The sequence below is a fragment of the Ursus americanus genome, chromosome 36 (genome assembly GCF_024610735.1).
Source record: "Ursus americanus isolate L20-20 chromosome 36, mUrsAme1.1.p, whole genome shotgun sequence".
Lineage (NCBI taxonomy): Eukaryota > Metazoa > Chordata > Mammalia > Carnivora > Ursidae > Ursus > Ursus americanus.
In genome coordinates this window covers 24,990,929-25,014,993 of record NC_142162.1, presented here as the reverse complement: position 1 = coordinate 25,014,993, position 24,065 = coordinate 24,990,929, and the positions used below count along the sequence as shown (strand labels likewise).

At 43.6% G+C, this 24,065-nt stretch overlaps 2 protein-coding genes across 2 annotated transcripts in view; one reads left to right on the top strand and one right to left on the bottom strand.

Moving 5' to 3' along the window:
* The first annotated feature begins 1,525 nt into the window (after positions 1-1,525).
* Positions 1,526-16,442, top strand: NDUFAF1 (NADH:ubiquinone oxidoreductase complex assembly factor 1). The gene is made up of 5 exons (XM_045771080.2): positions 1,526-1,663; positions 4,863-5,511; positions 9,211-9,396; positions 15,603-15,677; positions 16,207-16,442. Exons 2-5 carry the CDS (start codon positions 4,939-4,941, stop codon positions 16,354-16,356), a joined length of 984 nt encoding a protein of 327 aa, XP_045627036.1. The 5' UTR covers positions 1,526-1,663; positions 4,863-4,938; the 3' UTR covers positions 16,357-16,442.
* Positions 16,443-17,707: 1,265 nt separating this feature from the next.
* Positions 17,708-24,065, bottom strand: part of NUSAP1 (nucleolar and spindle associated protein 1) — a 33,607-nt gene continuing 27,249 nt past the window's right edge. The window contains exons 9-11 of the mRNA XM_045771066.2: positions 21,489-21,605; positions 20,308-20,416; positions 17,708-18,559 (exon numbers count right to left, since the gene is read on the bottom strand). Of these exons, the coding sequence (XP_045627022.1) occupies positions 18,466-18,559; positions 20,308-20,416; positions 21,489-21,605 (320 nt within the window). The 3' untranslated portion in view covers positions 17,708-18,465. The remainder of the gene's footprint in view (positions 18,560-20,307; positions 20,417-21,488; positions 21,606-24,065) is intronic.

Genomic DNA, 24,065 nt, shown 5'->3' with positions numbered 1-24,065 from the left:
CAACCGTTTGGGAGCAGAAGAGGGAGAAATGCTGAGCAGACACAATGTTAACTGATTATGAGGAGGAATGAGTGTGGTTTAGGCAGATACCGGCTGGGATGAGAAATTGAGGAGAAGTATGAGTAGCATAGATGCAGCAGGAGATTATGGAGGGCTTAGAATTTATGCAGTGGAACGTCAGGAGGCCAAAGGAATTTGGAGTTCAGCTCTGGGTGCCACATTTTAAAGTGGAAAAAATACAAACTCTTGTGTTCAGTGTAGGGTAATCAGTAGATTGAATGTCAGTTTGTATAAGGGCAATAGCTATGGGGCGTATCTGGGCTTGGAGGGAAGGAGTGAAAGCTCAAAGATAGCAAAGAGAACTCTGTAGGATTTAGGGTCGGTGAGAAGAGGTTTTAGAAGAGGTTTTAAGGCAAGGATTTCCAGCGTAGAAGGATGTGGGCATTTCCCGAAACAGGGAACATAAGAGGAGTAAGGATAAATATGATACATTTAGATTCAGACACTGAATTTGAGATGCCCATGCTGTATCCCTCAGCTGGAACGGCTGTCAAGAGGTTGGAGACGTATGCTGGGACTTACCGGAGATCAAATTGTACATAACTCATACCCAAAACTAGTAAAGAGGAAGGCACAGTCTGGGCTGTGGAGACAACCCGCATTTAAGGTTGTGGGAAGAGAGTCAGTGGAGGAGGCAGCTGGAGGAAGGTTCCAGAAGGTAAGAGAACTAGGCAAGTGTAGAGTCTAGAAAAGTCAAAAGCAGAATTTCAAGAAGAGGTGGTGGAGGAAACTTGGAAAAGCCAATTGTGTTTGGCGAGGTCTTAACCTTGGAGAAGAACGGAGTTAACTCCCAGGGGTTACAAATTCATTCAGATACTTGCTGACAGCTTAATTCCTGCTAGTACAATGCTAATTGCTGGGGACAGGAGGAACAACACAGTTCTGGACTCAAGAAGCTCACAGTGCGGCAGAGGAAGCGAGAAGTGAAAGAATACTTGAGATACAATGTTGAAAGTGCTCAAGCTGAGGTGTGCCCAAGATACAATAGAAGTGCTGCGGGGTGGGCGGCCCGTCTGGGGGGCTCTAGGGGAGGCCCGGAAGGACAGTTTGCGGTCCAGGGGCTTGGTGGGTCTCCTAAGATTCCGCGGGGACGATTCCAGGGGATCGGGTCCTCTGAGGCCATGGACAGCTCTTTGGTGGTTGCGGGGAGTGGCGGCATCGGGGGACCCTGGCGCCCGGGGGCGAAAGGACGTTCGCAATATTTGTGTCCTATTTGAAAGATGCGAGGTGGAGTTTGCAGCCTGAAGGAGGGTTGCAGAAAGGGAAGGAGAAAAATCTCTAAATTCTTCCCGACTTTCTCACACAGCGCAGAAACGATCAGGAGGGATGGAAGCCGAGCCCTCTGGGAGGCTAGTTGTCGACCAAAAGCCTCAATTCGCGGGACTCCGGGAGCCTTATTATTCTTCTCCCGCCTGTACCTCGGCCGGAACTCTAGTGCCCTAAGGCCTGGTTGGGCGCCGGACCGGAAAAGCGGATGGACCCACACGAGGAAAGCGGAGTACCCGGTCAGGAAAAGCGGGGACCCGAGTGGAAGCCACTCTCGGGCGCCGGCGGAGAGGCCCGCGGGCGCCGGCGGACAGTGGGGGCGACGCAGCCCAAGCAGGTGAGGGTTGAGGGGGCCCCCTCGCTGCGACATGGTCTGGAGCGCTCCCTCGAATCAGATCGGCAGTTAAACACTGGGGCTCTAGAGTTTCGTTTTCCTTCTTAGCAGCTGTGTGACCTCCAGTAGTTTATTCTTGGAACCTTCTTTTCCTCGTCTCTGTAATCGGAATAATAACAGTACCTCTCAGGCTTGTTGTGAGGAGTCGATGGACTACACTTGAAACGGTTTCGGGCGCGTGGTCAGTCCTGGATATATAGTCTTGACGAAGACAGCTCTCTCTTAGCTCCGTGGGTCACGCTGCGGTCAAAATTGACCAACTTCAGCCCGGGGTCATCCAGTGGACGGGTTTTACTTTATTGGCAAAAATACGAAACAAAAATTTATAATTAAAGTTATATTAGAGAAGTAACTGCCCTACTGAGTGCTTGGAAAATGTGAATATTATTCATAATTCCATCATTCTGCACACGACTTTAAGCCTTTTTTTCCTCCTTCAAATCTTTTTTTGTTGGTACACTTTTATGTTTGTTATATTAGTATATATGCAGTTTTGATTCCTCCTTACTTGCCACTTAGTAGTGTAGCCTATGGGTGGGGTTCACGAGAATCATTTTCGATTGTACAAATTCCATATTATGGGATTATCATTAGTTTCCCCAGTTCCTTCATATGTAGAGGTAAAATTATTTAAGCACAATCGGCGAGGGAAATTGAAGTATTACCTATGATTCCAGGACCTCAGATCAACTGTTTTTAATTTTCCTGGTTCCTTTCTATTTTTTTTTTTTTTTTAAGATTTTATTTATTTGCGGTAGAAGCAGAGGGCGGAGGGAGAAGCAGACTCCCCACTGAGCATGGAACCCTATGCAGGGCTGGATCCCAGGACCCCGGGATCATGACCTGAACCAAAGGCAGCTGCTTAACTGACTGAGCCACCCAGGTGCCCCTACAGTTGGTCTTAATAGAGATGAGGTTATTGGCCACGGATGTGAGTAGAAGTTAGGTTAGGGAGTTGGGCCCTGTGTACTGTTTCAGGAGTTTGAATTTCTGGGGGTGGGGATTGCTGATTTATTGTAAGGGGAGTGCAGTCGTATTTAGATCCCTTTTGTTGCCAAGAAAGGATGGTTTGGGAAAGGTCAGAGTCAGGGAGGTGAGTTAGGACTTTGCTGCTTAAAAGAGTGTCCAATGGGCTAACGACAAGGGCATCACCTGGGAGCTTGTTAGAAATACAGAAGGTAAAGGATATCTAATGCGTTCCAAAGGTTAAGTTAGCTAGGCAGAATCCACGGAGGGCACTCCTGGCCTGGGAGCAGCACTGCCAAGGCCTGAATCAGCCCAGAGAGGGACTCCTGATTGGCAATTGTTGGACTGCAAGTGTTTGTGGTTATTGGAGTAGAGAGTGGGGATGTGACTGAGGTGAGGTTGGGGAGATGAATTTTTGTTTTTCCTCTCTCCTGGTCTTTGGACCAAGACAGCAGAAAGAAAGAGAACTTGACGTTGCTCATTTTATTCCTTTTCGGGGTAGCTGGAGTAAGTAGGAGAGACGACTATTTAGCCAAAGTTGTTATTTTACCAGAGTTATGGAACTTATATTGCTGATGTTTTGTTGTTTTTAAAGATTTTATTAGATTTTATTTTTATTAGAGAGCTCGCATGCGTGTGTTTGTGTGCACACATACGGGTGGGGGGCAGGGGGAGAGGGAGAGGGAGAAGCAGGCTCCCCGCTGAGCAGGAACCCTGAGATCATGACCTGAGCTGCAGGCAGACGCTTAGCCGACTGAGCCACGCAGGAGCCCCTGTTGCCGACGTTTTACATGCAGAGGCAGTAGCATGTAATTGAGGGACTTAAGCCTAGGGTTCTGGTTCGAGCGTCCATACTGACTAGCGTTGTGAGCTTAGGCAGATCACTTCACCTGTTGGTGTCTGTTTCCTAGTGTCAGTGCATTCAGTGAGATAATATATGTCAGGTGGTTTGAGACTATTAAGAATGGCATTTAAATGTGATGGTATTAGTGTTATTGTTTAGGTTCTAGATTTGAGGAGCTCAGATAGTGACTGATAGCTCAAGCCTTGCTACTCAAAGTGTGGACCTTAGATTAGGAGCTTGTTAGACATGAAGAATCTTGGGAATTTTATCAGACTTGCTGAATCAGAGAACACTCATACCCGTTATTCCATCTGATCTTCAGAAGAATCCCTTAAGGTAGGTAGAGGACATGTTAACACAGCCTTACCCCTGAGGAAGTGGAGACTTCAAAAGATCAACAGCTTTACCTGAGGATAAAGAAGTTGATTAGGTTTAGCAGTCCTAAATTGCCAATATTCACAATACTTACAACCTAATAAGTGGGCATGTTTCTTACTCCACATACAGTGCACACTGTAGTCCCTCTTTTTGTAGATGAAGTGCTAAAATGTTGTCAGTTAGCCTAGGTCCAGAGTGAATTAGTTGGATATTCTATTTTAGGAATCAATGATTTCTTTAAAAATCTAGCATAAGGGGCGCCTGGGTGGCACAGTGGTTAAGCGTCTGCCTTCGGCTCAGGGCGTGATTCTGGCGTTACAGGATCGAGCCCCACATCAGGCTCCTCTGCTGGGAGCCTGCTTCTTCCTCTCCCACTCCCCCCTGCTTGTGTTCCCTCTCTCGCTGGCTGTCTCTCTCTCTGTCAAATAAATAAATAAAATCTTTAAAAAAAAAAAAATCTAGCATAAAAATTTGCTTTAAGATTGACACGACCTGGGGTACCTGGGTGGCTCAGTTGGTTAAGCGTCTGCCTTTGGCTCAGGTCATGATCCCATGGTCCTGGGATCGAGTCCCACATAGGGCTTCTTGCTCAGTGGGGAGCCTGCTTCTCCCTCTGCCTGCCGCTCCCCCTGCTTGTGTGCTTGCTGTGACCAAAAAAAAAAAAAAAAAAAAAGATTGACACAACGTTTTGAAGCGTGTAATTGAATTATTTTGGGATCAGTAATTAACTGCATGAAGGGGGCCTATGTTTCTTTACCTTTTGGCATTTTTTCACAAGGCAGTGGGATGCTTTACATACAGTGCAAACAATATTCTTCCCATAGTAAGGCCCTGGGTAAATGTTTACAGGATTAGAAAATAAGTTCAAATCAAAATACATGATTTGTGTTGCATTTGAAATTGTGATGCATTCATTGCTACCCTGGTAACTGTTCAATGTCTTTTCTGTTCTAGGTGGAATTGGGCTATTTGCTGAAGCTTCTTTCCCTCATAGACCAGGGAGAAATTTACATTTGGACTTTATCTTACCATGGCTTGGGTTCACAGATTTCTGAATGGCGCTTACATTTTCAGACATTACCCCAAGCCAAGTGCCTCATGTCCATTTTTGGGTACTCGCTTTGCATATTATTGTTCTAGTAGTCTTCAGAAACCCGAGGTTGCTCCTGGCAAAACCTCCTGTCAGAGGAATTCTGAAGGGGATTTGCAAGGACATCACCAGAAAGAAGTTGTTTTGGATATAACCTCTCCTGAGGAGAAGCCTGAAGTTAGTTTTGATAAAGCAATTAAAGATGAAATAAAGGACCATTTTAGGCGTTTGAAGGATGATATTGTGAATCATTGGATAGGCCCTGAAGGCCGCCCTCTGCATGAGGTCTTGTTGGAACAAGCCAAGGTTGTCTGGCAGTTCCGTGGAAAAGAAGATTTGGATAAGTGGGTAGTGACTTCTGATAAGACTATTGGAGGCAGAAGTGAAGTGTTCCTGAAAATGGGTAAGAATAATCAGAGTGCACTGCTGTATGGAACTCTGAGTTCTGAGGCGCCTAAGGATGGGGAAAGTGGCCGCAGTGGGTACTGTGCAATGATATCCAGGATTCCAAGGGTAAGTGAAGCCCCAGAGCCTCCGTTTTCTAGTGAACTTGGGTGAATTTCATTTTAGCACGAACTGTAGCATATGGCTTTTGTTTCTATAAATGAACACACCTGGCAGGTCATCTGTATATGGGGTTAAGTAACTCCTGGGCACAGGTATAAAGCAGAAGCATAAGGGGGAGGTGGTTCCTGAGGAGGGGGGTACTTGTTTCTGGGCATCACTTTGGGCCAGGGTGGAGCCATTCTTATGTTTGAGGAGCCCTGAGAAGTCAGACACTTGAATGCTGGTTTGGGGAGATTGCATCTTCTCTAATAGACCACAGACCCTGTGATGGCCAGGGGTTCCTTAGAGTAGACATAGGGTCAGCCTGTGGCTTTTTTTTTTTTTAACTTTTTATTTTAGAATAGTTTTAGTTTTACAGAAGAATTGTACAGGTAGTGCAGAAAGTTCCATTCCCTTCTTGGCCTTTTGGCTAAGATCAAGTGTAGTACAGAAAGTTCCATATGCCCCTCACCTATCTTCTTCAACTGTTGCCATCTTACATTGCTGTAGTACGTTGATTACAACTAAGAAACCAGCGTTGGTACATTACTATTAACTAATTCCAGACACTATTTGGATTTCACGTTTTTCCACTTGTCCTTTTTTTGTTCCAAGATCCCATCTGGGACACCACATTACATCCAGTTGTCATATCTCCTTAGGCTCCTTAGTCTCCTCTGGTCTGTGGTAGTTTTCTAGTCTTTCCTTATTTTTCATGAGGATTTGAGAAATCCCGGTCAAGTATTTTGTGGAATGACCCTCAATTTGGGATTTTCTGATTTTTTTTTTTTTTTTTTTCTCCTGGTAAGACTGGGTTTCTGGATTTTTAGGAAGAATACCACAGAGTTGAAATACCCTTCTCATCACTCATATCAAGGGCACATGCTAGCAACGTGACTCAACACTGATGTGTTCACCGTGATCACCTGGCCAAGATGGTGTTTGCCAGGGTACTCCACTGTTAAGTTACTTTTTTTCTTCTTCTTTCCATACTCTGTTCTTTGGAAGAAAGTCAATAAGTACATCCTACATTCAAGGCATGGGGTAGGGCATGGGATTAGGTGGTTTCTCCTGAAAGGGATGGTATTTACATAAATTATTTGGAATTCTTCAGAGAGGAGGATTTGTTCTCCCACATTTATTTATTTAGTCAGGCAGTCATTTTGTATGGACTCACACTTCCGGTTATAATCTAGTACTGTTATTGCTCAAATTGTTCTAACTTTGGCCATTGGCAGCTCTTTCAAGTTGAGTTTTGTCCCTTTGACATGCCTCCATTTTTTTGTTTTTTAGCAGTTTCTTGCAGTACAGGATACTCTAAGCATATCCTATATTTTCTCTGTCCCAACCCTGGAATTAGCCATTTCTCAAAGGAGCCCTGTTTCCTTTTTTAGGAGATCTGGGTCCTGGGTATGCTTGTTGCTACTGGGTTGACATTACTTCCAAGACCTCTCAGTGGACACAGCAGGAAATACAGGGATGTGTACCAACCCTGAGGAAGCACGTCTGTAATTATTTCTATATCTGTAGTAAACTAAACATGAGTTCATACTATGCTCTGACTCTAATCCAGTACCATGTAGTTCATTCTGGGCGTCTCCCTCTTGCTTATCTGTAATTTCCCTCTATAATATTGAGAAATCTGTCTCCTATCACCGTCAATTTAGCTACTAATTCAACCCCAGCATACATACAAAGCAGTTTCAGAACTTCTAAATCTTAACCCTGTGAGAAACGCCCTTACCAACCAGAATACAGTATTGACATATAGTTTCTTTCGTCTTCAGCCTTACAGTTTCCAATCAGAGCACTGTTTTCCACAGTTACTTAGGTTGACTCCTTTGTCTCACCATCAACCTGTGGCTTTTTGCAAATTTGCTGACCAGGTGTTGTTCCCGGGCTTCCTGGACAGGCTCCCATGCCTGGCCTTGGCCGCAGCCCCTGGATATTTGCTTGAATATTGTACTCTAAGGAGAAAGGCAAATGTTAGGAATAATCTTAGGCTCCCTCTCTCCAGTTAATGATTATAAAGAAAGGTATGTGTTCTTTGAAAGACATATGCTTACAAAGATTATTATTTTTTTTTTTTTCAGTGCCTGAAACCCACAGAATGGATTTGGCCATTCCACAGTAGAAAATAATTCTACAGCTAGATGCACATTGTGGGGTATTAAAAATAGGTGATAGGGGCGCCTGGGTGGCACAGCGGTTAAGCGTCTGCCTTCGGCTCAGGGCGTGATCCCGGCGTTATGGGATCGAGCCCCACATCAGGCTCTTCCGCTATGAGCCTGCTTCTTCCTCTCCCACTCCCCCTGCTTGTGTTCCCTCTCTCGCTGGCTGTCTCTATCTCTGTCAAAAAAAAAAAAAAAAAAAAAAAATAGGTGATAAAATTTATTAAGTGCCCTGCCGGTCCTTGTGCTACTTTATATACATTTATATACACACACACACACACACACACACCCCTTTAATTCCTCACAACTCTCCTCTAAGGTGTAGTCATCCTCATTTTACAGATGAGGAAACTGAGGCTTTGGGAGATTTAGTGACTTGTTGAAGGTTATACAGCTAGTTGGAGCACCTGGGTGGCTCATTTGGTAGAGTGATGGACTCTTGGTTTCAGCTCAGATCATGATCTGAGATTGAGTCCCGTGTGGGGCTCTGCTTGTCCTTCTCCCTCCCCCACTGCTCCCCTTCCACAGCCCCCACTCTCCTGCTTGGTGTGCGCACACTATTTTTTTTTTTCAAGATTTTATTTATTTGTCAGAGCGTGCGCACAAGCAGGGGGAGTGGCAGGCAGAGGGAGAGGGAGAAGCGGGATCCCCGATGAGCAAGGACCCCAACTTGGGACTCGATCCCAGGAGCCTGGGATCATGACCTGCTTAACCGACTGAGCCACCCAGGTGTCCCACTCTCTCTCTTTAAAATAGAAAAATAAAATCTTTTTTTAAGAGTTATATAGTTAGTAAATAATAGTTCATATGTGAGCACTGCTGTTCTTAAAATCAGGTTACCTTTGAGATTGGTATAAATAAACTCCTTTGTTCATTAACACTAAATTCCACTTTCCCTGAGAGAGACCGTATAGATGGTTAAGAATACAGAGTTTGGAGTTAAATGGCACTGGATCTACCACTTCCTAGCTGAGTGCTCAGTTTCTTCATCTGTAAGATGGGGCGCCAGCGATAGTACCTAGCTCACAGGGTTGGGAGGATGAAATTACGCCTGCGCAGTGCTAAGGGTAAGCTTTCAGTGGATGGAAGCTATTGTGATAAAACAGCAGTTTTTAAACTTGAGCTCGTTCATAGTTTTCTGATTTATAGGAAGTCAGCTGTCACACCCACTCAGAATCCATTGCTCCATAGGACCCGGGAAAAAAGGTACATAGAGTAATTCATTTCCATTCACTGATACAAGTGAGTGCCTACTACACGTCATCACTGTCCTGGGCCAATCATGTCTTGAACATTACCTTAGAAATATAAAACCGTGTCAGTATTTTGCACTAAAATAAGAATCATCAGATTTATCCGCTTCCTTACGGTGGTAGAAAGCCAAAAGAGGCAGGAAAGTGCCTAGTGGATCCTTTAGATGCTGCAAAAGATGACTAACATTTTGCTAATAGTGGAAAATGAGATGAAATTAATTTTCCTTTCTGTACTGTAGGGCCCTTTTGAGAGAAAGAGGAGTTACGACTGGTCCCAGTTCAACACTCTGTATCTCCGTGTGCGTGGTGACGGTCGGCCTTGGATGGTGAATATCCGAGGGGACACAGATTTAATCCAGAGGAAGAATCAGATGTACAGTTACTTCATGTTCACCCGTGGGGGGCCCTACTGGCAGGAGGTCAAGGTAACAGCACAAGTCTTTATTGTGTATGAAAATGAAGTCTCGAGATCATGGTTACACTGTAGTATGTTTGGTTCGCTTGTTTTCCTTATTAATCCCTCTTGGAAGGTGTGGAAAGGGAAAGAAGGAAGATGACCTATGAGTGAGATTGATAGAATTGATTTTTTTGGGGCGCCTGGGTGGCACAGCGGTTGAGCGTCTGCCTTCGGCTCAGGGCGTGATCCCGGCGTTGTGGGATCGAGCCCCACGTCAGGCTCTTCTGCTGTGAGCCTGTTTCTTCCTGTCCCACTCCCCCTGCTTGTGTTCCCTCTCTCGCTGGCTGTCTCTATCTCTGTCAAATAAATAAATAAAATCTTTAAAAAAAAAATTTTTTTTGATTTTTTTCTTTCATTAATATAAATGTTTGTTTCCTAGCCAGTAAATATTTTTGATAAAGATGTGGCCAGGTCCATGCTAAGTCATGGGTACCTCTCTGCTCTGGGCCCAAGTAGACGTTTAAGTTTCTGCCATATCCCCTCTTCCAGGCAACTGTACTAAGCTAGTACTCCTAGCTTAGTAGAAAGGCTCCCTTAAGCGCAATAAGTACTTCATATTTCATGATCATGAAATTTTTATTTATTTTGTGGTAATATAATACTTCGTGAGAAGAAGCTTTGAGAAGTTAAAAAGTGTTAACCTGGAGAAAAATAAGTAGAAATTCAGGGAATGAATTTCAACTGCCCACTCTTTTCTTCTGTCTACTGAAAGGTTTTTAATCCATAAACTCAAAAGAAAGTCCCCATTTTGCTTATACTTAAACCTAAGGGTCATTCTGGATTCCTTTCTCCCTCATTCCACATACATCCTGTTAGCAAATGCTGTCACCTATACTTCTAAAATACACCCAGAGTCTGACCATTTCTGGCCATCTCTGCCACAGTCACTCCAGTCCAGGCCTTTGGATTACTACAGCAGCTTCTTTATTGATTTCCTTTGTTCTCTTGCCCCTAAAATCCACTCTCCACACAGCAGCCAGAGTGACCTAAGCGTAGTGCAGATTACGTCACTCACATGCTTAAAACCCTCCAGTGGCTTCCCCTTACAATTAGAATAAAGCCCATACTCCTTAACATGGCCTACTGGGCCTACAGTATCCAGCCCCTGACTTTATCCTCAGTCTCTCAGCTCCCTCCCTCCTCCATTCTGGCCCCTTTTCTGTGTGTCAGACCCAACAAGCTCACCTCCATCTCAGAGCCTTTGTTCTTTGTGTTGTATTTGCTGGTGTGCTCCTTCCCCATGTCTTCACCTGCTTCCTCTTTCCTGTTGTTTACCTCCCAGCTCAAAATTCACCTCAGACGCCTGACCCCTGTAGGGTTGCACCCTCTAACCCAATCACTTTGAGTAAACACTACCCTGTTTTTGTGTTCATTTTTATTTATTTGAGAGAGGAGTGGGAAGGGGCAGAGGGAAGGGGGGAGAGAGAGAGAGAATCTCTCTAGCCGACTCCCTGCTGAGCGCAGAGCCTGACATAGGTCTTGATCTACGACCCTGAGATCATGACTGACCCTGAGATCATGACCGGGGCTGAAGTCAAGAGTCCGACACCTAATCGACTGAACCACCGAGGTGCCCCTCTGTTTAATTTTTTCATACAGCTAATGACTAGGTAAAATTACTTTGTTCATTCACTTGTGTCTTTGTTTATTGTCACTTTCTACCCTGCTGCCCTGGAACATAAATTCTGAGAGCAAGGACCTCGTCTGTATCGTTCATGGTTGCTTCCCTGCACCTGGAACAGTGCCTAGCATATAATAGGCACTCGATACATATTTGTGCACTAATAAAGATACATAAAAATTATTATATGTAACACTTGTATACAAATAATATATATATATACTGCATTCTAAAAACAAGGATTTCGTATAGAAAATTTGGAAAACAGCAAAAAGGAAAAAAATGTAGTACCACTACCCAGAGGCAGAGCACTTCTCATGTGTTAGATTTTTGCTTATACTTTTTAAAAAAATTTATTAACAAAAATGGTATCGTATTAGTGCTGTTTTATAGCATATGTTGTTCAGTGAATTTTATGTATAACTTCCTACTGAAATATTTTTACATCATTTTTAATTCTGTGTATTATACTATATAAGTATACCAGAATTTACTAGTTCATCCTCTGTTACTGTACATTTTGATTGTTTTTGGAATTTTTCACTGTTTTACCAAACTCTAAAGTAAATATCCTTATTTTCTAGGATATATTTTTAGAAATAACATTTCTAGAATAAATGATACATATATTTTTAAGGCCTTTGCACATTGCCAAATTATTCTGTAGTATTACCATTTAATTGTTAACAATTACTTTCTTCGCTGAAAATACATATAGTCCTAATCTTTATCTGGAAAGAATAGTGGTTGGCAACAGCTCTCTTTAAATCATTGAGGGAAAGTTTTGGGGAAGAGATTTTTTTTTTTTTTAAAGATTTTATTTATTTATTTGACAGAGATAGAGACAGCCAGCGAGAGAGGGAACACAAGCAGGGGGAGTGGGAGAGGAAGAAGCAGGCTCATAGCGGAGGAGCCTGATGTGGGGCTCGATCCCATAACGCCGGGATCACGCCCTGAGCCGAAAGCAGACGCTTAACCGCTGTGCCACCCAGGCGCCCCGGGGAAGAGATTTTTTAAGATTTTATTTATTTGATAGAGAGATAGAGCCAGAGAGCACAGGTTGGGGGAGGAGGAATGGCAGAGGGAGGAGGAGGAGGGGCTCCCCACTGAGCAGGGAGCCTGATGCAAGGCTTGATCCCAGGATTCTGGGATCACGACCCAAGCCTAAGTCAGACGTTTAACCAACTGAGCCACCCAGGTGTCCCGAGATTTTTCTTTAATTGAAGTATTATTGAGGTACAATGTTATATTAGTGTCAGGTGTACAACATAGTGATTCAGCATTTATATACATTACTCAGTGCTTACCACCATTAAGTGTGGTCACAAGAGGTATTTATTTTTTTTTAAGATTTATTAATTTGAGAGAGAGTGCACCTGCATGAGCAGGGGTAGGGGCAGAGGGAGAAGGAGAAGCAGACTCCTGACCAAGCAGGGAGCCCAAAGCCAGGCTCGATCCCAGGACTCTGAGATCATGACCTGAGTTGAAGGCAGACACTTAACTGACTGAGCCACCCAGGCGCCCAAGATGTTTTTAATTAAATGTTACTAATTGCTGTTCACTTGTTCATGAATAATTCTCCTGTAGTAAATAGAAGTGAGATGCTCAAATATTTACTCTGATTATAGAGAGAAAACAGAAAAATGGTGGGAAAATTATATAGTTTACTGTCACTTGTAGAGAAAGAGCAACTGTACATCCTTTTTCTTTTATACAAGATTCCTTTGTAGCTTTTTTATCCAGTTAAAAAAAAACAACCAGTTCCCTTGGTGTAGACAGTGGTCTTAGAGAATTACGTGTCAAAAAGATAGAAGAGATTAGTTTGAGGGGATGGTGTGGTATGTGACACATGCCACACGACAAGCAGGTAGCCTTGATTCCATTTCCAAAATGTTTTGACTACTGAGGTAGATGAAGTGCCAAACTAGGGTGCAAAATGCGAACTGATGGGGGGTCATGTCCCATCCAGGTTTGTTTGACAGGAATGAAGGGAGCGGGTGAAATAGGATGTGACTGTATGTATGTGTATGTATTTATTATTGATTTAGGATTTATTTATTTAGATTGATTTATTTTAGAGCGAGTGAGCATGAGCGGGAGGGGTAGAGGGAGAGAGAAGCTCAAACAGACTCATGCTGAGCCGGGAGCCCGACCCAGGCTTGCATGCGGCGTATCACCCTGAGATCATGACCTCGGCGGAAACTGAGGGTCCAGCGCTCAACTGACGGGGCCACCCAGGCGCCCCGGATAGGACTGCATGTTAATCTGCTGTGTGAGCAGTGTGATCTTGTGTAGTGGCGGGTTGGAATCCGAGTTTTGAACTGAGTTTGTTTTTATGTCAACAAGTGCTTTTGGTGATAAGTAATCTGAACACATTTTTTTAAACATTTTTATTTCTTGGTTCTAAAATCAAAATCTAAAATGATGTACAGTGAGAAGTCTCACTCCCACTCGTGTCCCTGTCCACCCTTTTTCTGCCCACTCTCTATAGGTGGCCACTTTCAGTAGTTTCTTGTGTCGCGTGGCAGTTTCATCATACACATACAAGCAAATGTGGGTACATACTCTTATTTTCTCCAGGTTTTTTTTTTTTTTTTTACTCAAAAATAGCATACTTTGGGCATCTTCTGTGCTTATTTTTAAAATTTCAATCCTAGGGGCTCCTAGGTGGCTCACTTGGTTAAGCACCTGACTCTTGATTTCAGCCCAGGTGGTGATCTCAGGATCGTGAGATTGAGTCCAGCATCAGGCTCTGTGCTGGGCACGGAGCTTGCATAGGATTCTTTCTGTCCCTCTGCTTCCCACCCCTCTAAAAAATAAAGTAAAATTTAAATCCTACAGAGCTTCCATATCACTATATAGAGTTATTCTCCATTTTTTTGTTATTTTATTTGCTATTTTCGGTTATATGGAAATCCTATAGTTGATTCTCTATTAATAGCTACTGGGTTGTTCCCAATTGCTATAAGTTTATTAGGTGGTTTTTTTTTTTTTTGAGGTGTTTTTAAAATTTGTGTTTATACTGTGGATTCTGTCTAGGTCCTCTTCATCAGTAACATATTGTAGAGGTCTTCCCATTGCGTCCTGTGTAGATCTGCATTAAGAAAAATAGCTGCGTAGTATCAGGTGCATGGATGCACCATAATTTAACCATTCCCCTATTGTTCCTTTTCCTTTTTTTTTTTTTTTTTTGTTGCTAGAAAAAGCTACATCATCATGTATTTATCAGAGTTTATAACATAGATTCCTAAAAATGGGGCACCTGGGTGTCTCAGTAGGTTGGGCGTCTGCCTTTGGCTCAGGTCATGATCCTGGGGTCCTGCGATTGAGCCCCATGTCGGGCTCTCTGCTCTGTGGGGCGTCTGCTTCTCCCTCTACCTGCCGCTCCCCCTGCTTGTGCGTGCTTGCTGTCAAATAAATAAAATCTTAAAAAAAATATATATATATTCCTGAAAGTGAGATTGGTAGGTCAAAGTTATGGCATTTCAAAATTTGCTAAATATTGCCATTAGTTTTCTGCATAAACATTACCATAAACTTAGCAGCTTCAAACGGCCCGTGTTTATTAGCTCACAGTTCAGTAGGTCATGAGTTGGGGTCGGTATAGCTGGGTTCAGCGCACAGAGCCTTAGAAGGCGAAACCAGGGTGTCACCTGGCTGTATTCCTTTCTGGAGACTCTGAGGAAGAACCTCCTTTCAAGTTCATTGTAGTTATTGGCCAGATTCAATTCCTATGATTGTAGGACTAACATCCTGGTTTCTGTACTGGTTGTCAGCTAAGTGCCGCTCTCAGCTCCTAGAAGCTGCTTGCAATCCTTGCCATTTCTCTTCTGTCCTCAGAGCCAGCAATGGAGAATCCTCCCTCCCCCCTCCCCCCTCCCCCGACCCAAGGAAATGTTCTTAACTTCTTTTGCCAGTCCTCCAGTGGGCTCAAGTGATGAAGTGGGGCCTACAGAGGATAATCTTCCCTATATTAAGGTCAGGTGCTTTGGGACCTTCCTTGTGCACAGTCCCTTCTCAGCAACAGAGGGTAGGGTGAATACCTGGAAGAAGGTGTGTAGGCACAGAAGGTGGAAATCTTCAGGCCATCGTAGACTCTTGCCTCCCAGTTGCAGGCCACTCGGAGTCGTACCGGTCTGCACACCGACCAGCAGTATACAAGTGTGCCCGTTTCTCCCCTTCCCTTCCCCATGTTTCCATTGGTTGTTAAATCTTAGTTACCTTTGAAAGCTTTGTGGATACTAGTTTTTGTCCATAAATGTTACAAATATTTTTTTCCTAATTTATCCTTTGTCTTTGCTGTCAGAAAGTTAAATTGTGCTCTATCATTTTTCCTTTGGCATTTCTTGCTTAGAAAGGTTTTGTTTTATTCTAGTACTTATTCATTAAAAAAATTCTATGATCCAAATGACTAGCCACTTGTCATAACTGCATATATTAGAATTATAATGTTAGAATTAATGTTAGAATTAAACTGTTATTATCATTGCAATTCCATACGTAGGCCTCATTTGCTTATATTTTAGCTCTGAAGTAATGGTTTCTCTTTTCAGATTCCTTTCTCCAAATTTTTCTTCTCTAATCAAGGAAGAATCCGGGATGCCCAGTACCCGCTTTTGCTCGACAAGGTAACATTTTCCTGTACTTTCACTCAGAACTGTTACCTTTAGTGAAACAGAACTCCTGGAAGGATGATTTCAGTCCATTTTTGAAGATCGGCAAATGAAAGATGAAAATTCTTATCAAGGCCACCCCTGTTAGTCCACCCAGAGGTTGATTCAGACCTGGGAGCCAGACCCCCACCTGGGTGGGCTTTCAGTGTGGTCATCTTTTCAGCCTGCCTACTTTGTATCTTAGCTCCAAGATAGGAGAACGGTATTCCAGTTCAGGAGGGCTTCGAGGAACCTCATCAGACACCCACGCTGTCCTCACCAGTCTTAAGTGGCACTACTTTAAAGAGAGGGAAGAGGAAGTAGAAAGTAGAAAGCTGGTCAGCCTGTACTTCCTCTTACGATTTGCTACAGCATCGGAGAACTAGGGTATGCTGCTGAGGGCTGATAGCGTAAAGACCCGGTTATATCAGTCGCCTCATGGGACTTGAAAACCCCGGGAACAGTCAGTGTATGGGATTTTGATCCGCTTCTGTTTTAAATGTAGATCTCTTCTGTTGGATTCACCCTGGCTGATAAAGTAGATGGTCCGTTCTTCCTGGAAATAGATTTTATTGGAGTGTTTACTGATCCAGCCCACACAGAAGAATTCGCCTATGAAAATTCTCCAGAGCTTAACCCCAGACTTTTTAAATAGAGATGGTAATTTTGTACTACCAAACGAGGAGTAGTAGTATCCATGATGACAGAGACAAAATAAAGTATTTCTTTAATGGCTTCCAACCGACGGCTGGTACGTATTCCGAGACAAACCTAAATGCTGTTGCCAAGAGGGGCCACTCAGAGGGAGACACAGCATGAAACTAGGTTCTAAGCTGTAACTTTATACAAGTCCTGATGCAGAGGTATTATGTAAAGAACTTAACTGTTTTGGGTTAAAATGATTGCTGTTAGGAACAATTCCTACACGCGTAGGCGTTGCCAAAGCACGAAGTCCTCAAGGTGACTGTTGATGTCGTTCTCCTACTCTGTTCCTTGTAGGTTTCTCGTGTTTTCTAATCCATCATTTGAGGAAAGGAGATTGCTATACAGTTCGGGGATTTTTAGTATATTCAGACTTGTCAATATTTACCACAAGCTAATTTTAGAAAATTTCTTTCTGCCTTAGAAGTAACCTTAATGCCCCTTTGCACTTTTTTTTTTTAAATTATGTTCAGTTAGCCACTGTATAATCATTAGTTTTTGATGTAGTGTTCAGTGATTCATTATTTACGTATAACAAACACCCAGTGCTTATCACAACACATGGCCTCCTCAATACCCACCACGCTGTTACCCCCTCTCCTCTGAAATCCCCGGTCTTGCAGGCACTCTTAATTCCCTCCCAGCCCCAGGTTACCTATTGATCTACTTTCTCCATAGGTTTAGCTTATCTGGGTATGTCCTACAAAGATCCTGTAATATGTGGTCTTTTACGTCTGGTGGCTTTTCACTTAGCATAAGATCTGTGAGATTCATCCATGTTGTCACATTTTATTAGAACCCTATTCCTTTTTAGCGCATCATCATTTTTAATCTACTGGACAGCTCTAGTTTCTCTGCTTTTTGGCTACGAGGAATAATACTCCTGTAAATATCTGCCTACAAGCTCTTGTGTGGACATGTGCTTCTCTTTGTCTTGGGTACATACCTAGGAGTAGACAGTAATATGCTTCTTGAACTTCAGTGTGTTCCGTGCCGTTGCTGGGTAATATGGCAGACATACATTTAAGATACTACCAACCTGTTTTCCCAAGTGATTATACCATTGTACCTTCCTCGCTGCAGTGTATTTGACAGCGATTTAATTGATCTGATCTCTGCTGCTTCATAATACAAGCTGAGTTTATTCAGCACCCAGGAGTATGCCAATGTTCTGTGGACTCATACATATAACAGTAAGTGTAACAGAGTTGGACACATGCTGTGAAAAATACAAGAGGAGGACATGGTCATTTCTTCTTCGGGTGAGAAGAGGTGGTCAGGACAGGATGCACGGAGAGTACAAGTAAACTTGTTCCATTTATTTACAAAGACTCTACCACCATGAGGAAACATCGTCAGTACAAAGCTCAGAAGCCCCACCTAGGTGCAACAGAAATGGCTGTGAGGCTAAGCAACTCTCGTCTTTTCCATAAAGTAGTATGTCACTCTGACGAAGCATACTGATCCTCGAAGCAGCCGTCCTCGGTTTCGGTATGGCTCTGTATATTTTTACGTAAGGCTAGAATGAGCTATAGAGTTTTTAAGAATATACTGAGTGACAGATGGCAGTTACATCAAGTGGTCTGAACAAACGTGCATGGGTAACAGAACACCAGACAGGGAGACTATTTATGCTGTTACCAACCCGTTTGGTTCCGTTTCATTAAGACTACTCGATTCTCTACAGGAGGCAGAGGTGGCTTTCTCAGCTTGTTAGTGGTCCAAGTTCTAAAGCTTGTGGTAGAACTACCTCCCATCAGGTAAATGCTTCTGTCTAGAAGAGGATTCCAGTTCTGTCAGCAGAGGGAACCTGACGTTAAAAATCTAGGTCGAGAATCTATAGGATGAGTCCCAGAAAACTGTACAGAAAACCATTTCAAAGAATTAGCGTTAAGGTTAGTATCTTTTCAGGGATGTAGCATGTGAGGAAAACCACCAACACCACACAGATAGTGAACAAAGAACAGAAAAAAGTTTTGACTAAAGTGGGGAAGACAGTAGAAAAATATTTACATTAAAGAAAGGGTTCAGAATAAAGGACTATTTACAGGATGTTAAAAAATTAATCTTTAGCCATAATGAGGCCTCTTCGAGCTCCCAAAACCTTTGCTTTCTTCTCCTTTCGTCTTTGCTCATGTTGTTTCCGTTGTTCCTCCCTAAAGAGAGAGATAGGTACACATTAGGGTCTAGTGAAGATCCAGAAGAGTCCACTTTAAAGCACCTGTTGTCAGACTAATGTTCAAGGTTAAACTGAAATCCAGTATACTTGTATAATACACGCTCTTACCAGACACTGCTCTAGCTAGTGGGCTGTCTGTGGAAGCCACATCTCTAAGTCACTTGTGTTAAAGGGCTAGAAACTGGTATTTTCCTTTTTTTTTTTTAAGATTTTATTTATTCGACAGAGAGAGAGACAGCCAGCGAGAGAGGGAACACAAGCAGGGGGAGTGGGAGAGGAAGAAGCAGGCTCATAGCGGAGGAGCCTGACGTAGGGCTCGATCCCATAACGCCGGGATCACGCCCTGAGCCGAAGGCAGACGCTTAACCGCTGTGCCACCCAGGTGCCCCTGGTATTTTCCTTTTTGTTAATGCAGCATTCTAAAATTAAGCATGGAACTCTAACAAAAGGCACCTCGGTACCTTTGTTTTAAATGAGAAATCTCTACCTTTGGAAGTCAGAGGTCAGGCTCAAAATCTTATAGTCTGGTGGAAGCGCTGGAACTAGAACCAGGGTCTGCTGACCTAAGCCACTGTATTTTTCTGGAAGGGATTGGGGATTGGCAGGAGGGGTAGGGGGAAGGCTAGGAATACGTTAAAAAAAAAATCATTAAGTAGGAGCACCTGAGTGGCTCAGTTGGTTAAGTGTCTGCCTTCGGCTCAAGTGGTGATCCTGGAGTCCTGGGATTGAGCCATACGTGGGGCTCCCTGCTTAGTGGGGAGTCTGTTTCTCCCTCTGCCTGCTGCTCCCCCTGCTTGTGCTTTTTTTCTGACTCTCGCTGTATCAAATAAAATCTTAAAAAAAAAAGTAATCTCTACACCCAATGTGGGGCTCAAACTCACAATTCCAAGATCAAGAGTTGCACGCTCTTCCAACTGAGCCAGTCAAGCTCCCCTATGTTAACAATTTTATTTTCTTAAAGATTTTATTTATTTATTTGACAGAGAGACAGCCAGCGAGAGAGGGAACACAAGCAGGGGGAGTGGGAGAGGGGGAAGCAGGCTTCCCACTGAGTAGGGAGCCTGATGTGGGGCCAGAACACTGGGATCATGACCTGAGCCGAAGGCAGACGCCTAACCGACTGAGCCACCCAGGCGCCCTCCCTATGTTAACAATCTTAATAGCAAATGTAGTTAGTAAATGTCTTGGTGGCAGCTGGATATGGGCAAGTCAAATGATGGGTAATTCTGTGTCAGGATAGTTCCATGCAGGGAATCAACTCAACCAGGACCAGCTATAGCCCACAGCAAGCTCTGGCTTTGGTTTTCACACAGAAGGAAGCCTCTAAGGATCACCCGGGGATTTCTTCTGGGTAGGACCTCGAAGCCTAGTAAGCCTGGTTTCCGTAGGACTGAAGAATTTACACCTGGGCATTTGGATTGGTGTCTGGAGGGATATCCAGGTGCACTGTTTGGACTGGTAGGCCGTGTCAGAGCAGGTCTCCTCATCACCTATCGAGCTTTGGAAATAGTGCAGTTGTTTGGGCCCCATCTCCCAGTTACTGAATTAAAACCACTGTGGTGGGGCCTAGGCACATGTGTCTTCAGGAAGTTTTATATGTGATTCCACGACTACCGTTTTCTTAAACCTCGCTATTACTGAAACTCTGTGCACCTCAGAGGGTTTGCTTTTATATATAGTCTTTCAAATTAAAAGAACTATAGAACCGGATAATTAGGTACTCACCTAGTCTGGAGAGGAGGTTGTTTGTAAGTTCTCTTACAGAAGCTAACTCTGTTTACATGCTCCTTCACAGAACTGTTTTCTTTAGACTGACCCCATGGTTTCAGTTTGCCTAGTTTGGGAGAGACAAAGATTTAAGAAGATTCTTCTGTTTATATTCCCAATTTTATTCTTCTCACTTGAGGCTATTTGCTTGCTATCAATATTTATACTTTATTTTTATATCCATTTGCCAGTTTAATTTTATTAATTTCCATATTTCACAAATACATTCAATTTTTTCCCCTAAAATTAAGTTTTTTTTGTTTGTAAGATTTACTAAGAGGAAGTGAGCACTTGTGCACACATGGCCTGGAGGGGAAAAGGGAGAGGGACAAAGAATCTCGAGCGGACTCTGTACTGAGCGTAGGGCCCGATGACGGGCTCAATCTCATGACCCTGAGATCATGTCCTGAACTGAAATCAAGAGTCGGACGTTGAACCAGCTGAGCCACCCAGGTGCCCTGGGAAGTCTTACTGTTTTAGAGCAATTCTAGGGACGCCTGGGTGGCTCAGTTGGTGAAGCCTCTGCCTTAGGTTCAGGTCATGATCCTGAGGGTCCTGGAATTGAGTCCTACATTGGGTTCCTTGCTCAGCGGGGAGCCTGCTTCTCCCTCTGCCTGCCTCTCCCCCTGCTTGTGCGCGGTCTCTGACAAAATCTTTAAAAAAAAAGTAATTCTAGAATTACTGAAAGACCACAAAAAGTATTGGTGTTGCTGTTTTTAGTATTTGTATTTTGAATGGATATACAGATACTTTAATATATGCCCAATTTATATGGGCATTTATATAGCCAATAAATGTCCCAGGTTGTTGGACTGGTGGATTCCAGCCTGGGATCCTTTGAAAGGTGTGAAGAAAACAAGCCAATTTCCAAGTTTCTTGATTTTTGCCTGAAGTTTTATTATTTCTTTAACACCAATTAGAAGTTACATCTTTGATTAACAAAAATGTAAGTGAATTATTTAGTATTTGCTTAGTGGGCAGTCTTTTAAATCACGGGTCATGTGGACCCAGGGGGATGAAATTCTAGGTGGTCAAGTACGGCTTTCCACTGAGGCACTAGAATTTTCACATCCTCAGATGTAGAACTATTTAATTCTCAGGCTTCGGCACATCTTGTATCTCAGACCATCTGCACGTACCTTTGTGTGGCTCATAGTTGAGGGGACGAGACAGACTTGCTTTGAGATCAAACACTGGCTTCTTGTTGGAGACTGGAGTCTGTGCTGCCTGAGTTGTCGGCTTGAACGGAGTAACAACTGCAAAACCAAGGAACGAAACCCCAGGGCTTCATTAGGAAAAAAAGGCCTATACAGTTTCTTGTTGAAGTACCATGTCTCAGTCTCAAAAACATCGCCTCTATGGGCAGTCTCAAACACGTAGGGTTAAAAAGGAACAGGGAGGGAAGAGTAACTAAGGCAAGCTAACCACTGAGACTTGCTTCCCTTGTGAGCACCTTCCCAAATAGTCTCAATATTAGGATATTTCCTAGAATCAGCTGGGAGTTGAAAATCCTGTTTAAATAATTGGGTAAATTTTCAGGCCATGTCCCTGGTATTATTCACCCTTTAAAAATATGTTGGTAGTAACATTTTCATCCACAGATATAAAGCCTGCAAGGAACCTAATCATCACATATAGGTGAAAAGATTTATGGCTCTGGTTATTTAATAAAAGCAGTTATTTAAAAATGTGAATTTTTGTACCCTAAAGTTAATATACCAGAATGGTAGGACTCAGCCAAATTTTTGCCCTAGTTGGGCACCGTGTATCGGGCACATTTCACAGTGCTTTCCCGTCACAGGCTGCACTTAGGCTTTTGTTGAATGGCAGCACTTGCGTGTATATATGAATAGCCACCAAGATCTGGGACCACTCAGTTAAATGAGAAGAGCACAAAAGCCCTGGGCTTAAGTGATCCCACTGTGTCGCTATCAGGTGCTGGCAGGGAGGGGACAGGGGCTGGCCACAGCGCGAGCATAGTTGCAATAGGTACAGTTCAACCCGTACCGTAACTGCAGCCCCGCCACACACCAGTCCGCCCGAGGTCTAGAGAGGCTCCGCACGTACACAGGAGACATGGGTAAGAATGGTCATAGCGCTGATAACAAAAGCTGGACACGCCCAGTGGTCAACGAGCGGGAAAGCGCATAAATCGAAGTATATCCATACCAGCGAAAGTGCACATTTTATAGCTCATTTATCAGTATGGATGATTCTTGACACAAACTGAGTGAAGCAAATCATTGGGAAAAAATCATATAATTTGATTTCCATTACATAAGATTCGTATCTGATAACTGGAGGAAAAAACGATCCCATCCCAACTGGGCACACCCCTGAATTACCATGAGAAAGCTCACAATTTGGAAAACATTGTTTCTGTCTCATGTTCTCTGAGCATTTTTGAGTCCTTTGTCATTATGAGGTAAGTGGCTGCTACTCAGTGACCTCAGCTCTCTGTAAAATAACACAGTCCCATCTTAGGCACGTCCCCTTCCTTGGTAGCACTGCCCTCTGCCCAGGCGCCTTTCTTCCCATACTGTCGGAAGACCGGGAATGTTACGTGGAACGGGTGCTTGCTGCTGGTGTTGAGATGAAGGGTTAGGGCGGGAATGAGCGCTCATTTAAAGGAAGCATCACATAAACTTACTGTTCCCACTACCTCTGGACCCGCTTAAAATGTAGCTGTCCGCCTCACTCCTATCTTTAAGGTATGAAGACACGCTCACAGACTCTGCACGCTGATTACCGAGCCCGGACTCTGGTCTGAGGCCCCTGCTGGACTGCTCTAGTCTCGGGAGTTGGCGAGCCTTTCTATGGGACCAAGGCTCTTGCCTGACGGGTTCAACAGGACGCTCAGGAGAATTTTGACATACTCGGTTCTAATCCAGGCCTCGATCTGCTGGTTGTAATTTTTTTTTTTTTAACTCTGTACTGCTACTGCAGTATTCTTTGGAAAACCACCTAGTCCTTGTAGGTGATGACGAAGTAGGCCGTGTGCAGCAGATGATCCATACGGCGTATTCCGGTTTACAAAATCTACTGGTCCAGAACTCTGGGATCCTGTTAGTTTCACAGTCCTGGAGGACCAGCCAGAGGCTGTAAGGAACACTGTGATTCTCCTTTTAATCCCTGAGTCCAAGAAGGGGCCGAATGCTCTTCAGGGAGGGTCACCATCTTAGGACTCCTCAGAGACAAGATGGAGTCCTCAGGCAGATACCAGTTTTTTGTTCATGTCTCGGGCATTTTCCTCACTAATATAAAATGAAAAATATGCTATAGTGAAATTTTTGCTTTGGATTTTATAGTTGTGGAGAGGCTTTAAGTAAACAAATATGCTTAATAATTTCATGAAGTTGCTAAGTGAAGTAAGTCAAGCAGAGAAAGACAACTATCATATGATTTCTCTCATCTATGGAACATAAGAACTAGGATGATCGGTAGGGGAAGAAAGGGATAAAGAAAGGGGGGTAATCAGAAGGGGGAATGAAGCATGAGAGACTATGGACTATGAGAAGCAAACTGAGGACTTCAGAGGGGAGGGGGGTGGGGGAATGGGATAGACCGGTGATGGGTAGTAAGGAGGGCACATACTGCATGGTGCACTGGGTGTTATCCGCAACTAATGAATCATCGAACTTTACATCGGAAACCGGGGATGTACTGTATGGTGACTAACATAATATAATAAAAAATCATTAAAAAAAAAATAATTT

Bases quoted from the DNA above. Each gene is read 5' to 3' on its own strand.
- NDUFAF1 (XM_045771080.2), top strand. From the start codon at position 4,939: ATGGCTTGGGTTCACAGATTTCTGAATGGCGCTTACATTTTCAGACAT. The intron at 5,512-9,210 runs GTAAGTGAAGCC...TCTGTACTGTAG, and splicing joins TGATATCCAGGATTCCAAGG to GGCCCTTTTGAGAGAAAGAG. The intron at 15,678-16,206 runs GTAACATTTTCC...TTTTAAATGTAG, and splicing joins ACCCGCTTTTGCTCGACAAG to ATCTCTTCTGTTGGATTCAC.